General features: G+C 34.0%; 1 protein-coding gene across 1 annotated transcript in view; it reads right to left on the reverse strand.

Moving 5' to 3' along the window:
* LOC144975734 (uncharacterized) overlaps nucleotides 1–1,778 on the reverse strand; it is a 7,143-nt gene extending 5,365 nt beyond the window's left edge. The window contains exon 1 of the mRNA XM_078919928.1: nucleotides 1,566–1,778. Coding sequence (XP_078776054.1) covers nucleotides 1,566–1,620 — 55 coding nt within the window. The 5' untranslated portion in view covers nucleotides 1,621–1,778. The remainder of the gene's footprint in view (nucleotides 1–1,565) is intronic.
* Between the last annotated feature and the right edge of the window lie 722 nt (nucleotides 1,779–2,500).

The raw sequence follows: 2,500 nt of genomic DNA on the forward strand, positions 1-2,500 counted from the left end.
AGAAGAAGAAGAAGAAGAAGAAGAAGAAGAAGAAGAAGAAGAAGAAGAAGAAGAAGAAGAAGAAGAAGAAGAAGAAGAAGAAGAAGAAGAAGAAGAAGAAGAAGAAAGAAGAAGAAGAAGAAGAAGAAGAAGAAAAGAAGAAAGAAGAAGAGAAGAAGAAGAAGAAGAAGAAGAAGAAGAAGAAGAAGAAGAAGAAGAAGAAGAAGAAGAAGAAGAAGAAGAAGAAGAAGAAGAAGAAGAAGAAGAGAGAAGAAGAAGAAGAGAAGAAGAGAGAAGAAGAAGAAGAGAAGGAGAAGAAGAAGAAGAAGAAGAAGAGAGAGAAGAAGAAGAAGAGAAGAAGAAGAAGAAGAAGAAGAAGAAGAAGAAGAAGAAGAAGAAGAAGAAGAAGAAGAAAAGAAGAAGAAGAACAACAAGAAGAACAAAAACAAGATGACAATCGTCATGACTTGTTAGAAAGTCAGTTGTTTCTTCAAAAATATTGGCACCAAAATACATACAAATTCTTCTAGTTAAAATATGTAATCACTTTTCCAATGGGTTTATCTACTTGTTGCATATCTCGTAGTATAAAACTGTTCAGATGAAAATATTCCGATTATTAGAAATTCTCTCTGTCATCCTTTATTAATCGACCGTTTGGCTGATTGGAATTTGAGATCAAAGCTATGGATTTATTTTTTTTAAATAGATATTCCTGACAATCTGATTTATTAAGAAGTGAGCTTCCTTTCAATTAAATGTATTCAAAGTATTTTACACGGGATCCCAAGCTAATAGCAATACTTACTAAATAAGACGATCGCAATACTATTACAAATAAACGTTCTGATGAAGACAGTTGTCGTTGCCGACTAAAACTACTTATAAACCTCTACCAATGACAAAACTTTGCACCGCACATAGTGAGACTCAAACCTGGGACCTATCAGGCGTAAACCAAATTCCCATGAAATGAGAAAACACCCTTTTAATCTTGGCGAAAGATTTGTATTCTCCATATTGTAACTTTACAAAATATTTCATAATCAGGACTTTCTGACAGTCGGGTGTCATCTGAATATATCAATAAGTGAGCGTTAAAGAAACTCGTCAAAATAAACACGCAGACGTTTATCAATTGATGCAACTGTTACCGAAAACATAAGCCTAGAGACCCAAATCAAAGAATCATAGAAAAAGGCACAGTGATAGAAATTACAGAAACTATGAACTTGGGGCCAAAGTTTTTTTTTGTTTTTTTTTTTTTAATTCGAGATTTTTATATAGCTTTATATCCATTATATGTGCTCAAAGACTTTATAAGGGATCCCAAGCCAAAAGCAACACATAGGACGAGACATGATGCCTCAACACGATTACAATTATTTTTCTAGAGGAATATCCCCGTTAGCGGCCAGGTACTAATTTTATACCTGAGTACGGTGAGATATTACTCCCAAAACTAAATTCAAACCAGGGACCTAACGATTAGAAGGCGAGTGTCATACCACAAGACCACAAAGATGCACATTAATATTATATTTAATTCTTATTAATTAATTCACAACAATAAAATTCTCACTCACCTTGCTTGAACTGAATGCTATAGACATTTCGATCACCAACAACGTTAAAAGCCATCACGAGAATATTAAAAATTTTGTAACAAACTTCAACAAAGTATGAAAGTGGTATAAGGCACAAACTGAATTATTTCCAAGAAAAATTTTTGACTGGGTAGACTTTTTTTGAAACTAAGAAATTCACTTCAACTCTCGGCTTTTATACCCAAATCAGCAGACAATGAAATCTTGAGAACTCACGAGAACAAAAGTTTGAAATTTGGTGATGGACGGACCTATGAAAAAGTTTCTGGGCGGAGTTTAGCAATGAGTGACCAGAGACAGCGAAAATGGGACTGCAGACAGAGGGGTAGGCTTATTGACATGGCCATATAGGGAACTCATTATCTACTCCCCCCAAAATAATCTGAACACTAGAAAAATTGTTACAATTTGATTGGTTGATTTGGTGTTTGTGGGAGGTCTTATTGGTCATAGCTATATGACGTCACGAAGTCCAGTCACTGTAGCAATAGGACGAGTGCAACCTTACCCGCCCACAACAGTGACCCTCTTCCCTGACCACCTCATCAATCGTTTAAACAAAATAATGACATTTGACTATAGTTTTTTGTTTGTATTAATACTCGTTGTTATCCTCCCCCCACACCCCTCTCCTCTAACCATATCGACCCCCCCCCCCCCCCCGGGCTAATAATTAGAATAATAATAAATGAAATGAATAATTGGATAAATTATATAAAATATGAAAATAGATAATAATAATGAATACAGAAGATAATAGATAATTAGATTATGATAGATAGATATATATGATAATAGATAGAAGATAGATAGATAATAGATGATATAGATAGATAGAGATATAGATAGATAGATAAATAGATAGAGAGATAATAGATAGATAGATAGATAGATAGATAGATAGATAGATAGAT

The sequence above is a fragment of the Berghia stephanieae genome, chromosome 6 (assembly GCF_034508935.2).
Source record: "Berghia stephanieae isolate SIO BIC M18660-M18661 chromosome 6, UCSD_Bste_1.3, whole genome shotgun sequence".
Classification (NCBI taxonomy): domain Eukaryota; kingdom Metazoa; phylum Mollusca; class Gastropoda; order Nudibranchia; family Aeolidiidae; genus Berghia; species Berghia stephanieae.